At 41.6% G+C, this 1343-nt stretch overlaps 1 protein-coding gene across 1 annotated transcript; it reads right to left on the bottom strand.

Moving 5' to 3' along the window:
* Nucleotides 1-47: 47 nt before the first annotated feature.
* LOC109509557 (growth arrest-specific protein 7-like) lies at nt 48-1076 on the bottom strand. Its single transcript, XM_019859387.1, has 2 exons — nt 912-1076; nt 48-696 (listed from the first exon to the last, which is right to left on the bottom strand). The coding sequence occupies exons 1-2, from the start codon at nt 1059-1061 to the stop codon at nt 526-528; spliced, it is 321 nt and encodes a 106-aa protein (XP_019714946.1). The 5' UTR covers nt 1062-1076; the 3' UTR covers nt 48-525.
* Between the last annotated feature and the right edge of the window lie 267 nt (nt 1077-1343).

The raw sequence follows: 1343 nt of genomic DNA, 5'->3' as shown, positions 1-1343 counted from the left end.
TGCCGCTTAATTCATATTCCACAAACACTGTCAGAATCAGAATCCCATGTTTGAACTAGTGGAGGTGCACAGAACATATTTTTGTCAGGAAATGTTTGTGTTGACTTCCCCTTTTGTGTAACTAGCATCTGACAAAATACTTTAGCTTGATGATAATGCTGATGTATGCGTCCCATGACGTTGTTGATCGTTCCCGGTTTCACATGTGGCTTAAAACATTGTATCTTTATCAGTCTGTCGTCATGCAGAAAGGCAATGCGCTCGAATCACCGGTCGATCGACATTCCAACCCTCATCTAGATCTGCGGGTTGTGACTGAAAGAACAAGATCACAGATACGAACGTTTCCTCCGAGGGGGTGCAGGCCTTCCGTTAAAGATAAAGTGGACGTATGCTGCAGAAATAATCGTGTTCTGATCTGACAAAAAGAATGGAATCGACATATTTATTATATGCTAACTGCCACGGGTCAGTTGTTTTGCGATGCAGGTGGCAATTGAGTTTTTTGGTCTACCTGATAAAAAGTTAACAGCCGAGTGTGACTTTTGACCCACCCCTCCCGCGACTCTGACCTGCTTGAGTGGATTTCCTGCGGGCTTTCTTGATGTCTTCCTCAGTCTTGGTATTGAGTTTGATCTCCAGCTGCTGAGTTTTCAACTCCAATTCCTTCTGTCTGTCAGCCAGAGCTTTACGGGCCTAAAGGGTACACGCGTTATAGACACCCAAATATGTAAAGGAAAAAAAGAAACGTTTTCAGACTACTCTCGGAATATGAAAAGTGTGGCAGTGGAATGTATTCAGACATCTTTACTCTGATACCCCGAAATACAATTCAGCGCTAGCTAATTCAGGATTTCAATCGCGTGACATTCAGTTACTGGGAGAGAACTGTCTCATGAAAGTGTGTCTACCTTTTCCACCGAAACATAGCGAGTCGCGAGCTGCTTCCGTAAGTCCGCAATGTGATGGTCGAACCTCTTCATGTCTTTCTTAAAGTTCTCCCTGAAGCTCAGCAAAGGTTTCTCCACTTCACTCTGCAGCTGAACCACAGCATAAAACATAGAGTGGTTTATTAACAGCCATGGGCTGCTGTGATTTTTTATTTTTTTTTTGTTTCTTTTCAAACATACCTTTTGACATGTTAAGGCTTTTTCACAAGGCTTGAGTAATAATGACAATTAACGGGACCCACTGGAAATATGGGGAATACCCAAGCTAGCATGTGCAGCAGATGCTAACAGTATGAAATTAAAAAGCCTTATCTGCATCAGGCTTCAGATCTTTCCAAAACTTCCACACAGATGTTTTAAAAGACAATATATATATATATATATATATATATA

The sequence above is a fragment of the Hippocampus comes genome, unplaced genomic scaffold, assembly GCF_001891065.2.
Source record: "Hippocampus comes isolate QL1 unplaced genomic scaffold, H_comes_QL1_v1.1 C16948286, whole genome shotgun sequence".
Lineage (NCBI taxonomy): Eukaryota > Metazoa > Chordata > Actinopteri > Syngnathiformes > Syngnathidae > Hippocampus > Hippocampus comes.
Note: the sequence above shows the minus strand (reverse complement) of the source record. Positions and strands in the feature narration are given on the sequence as shown.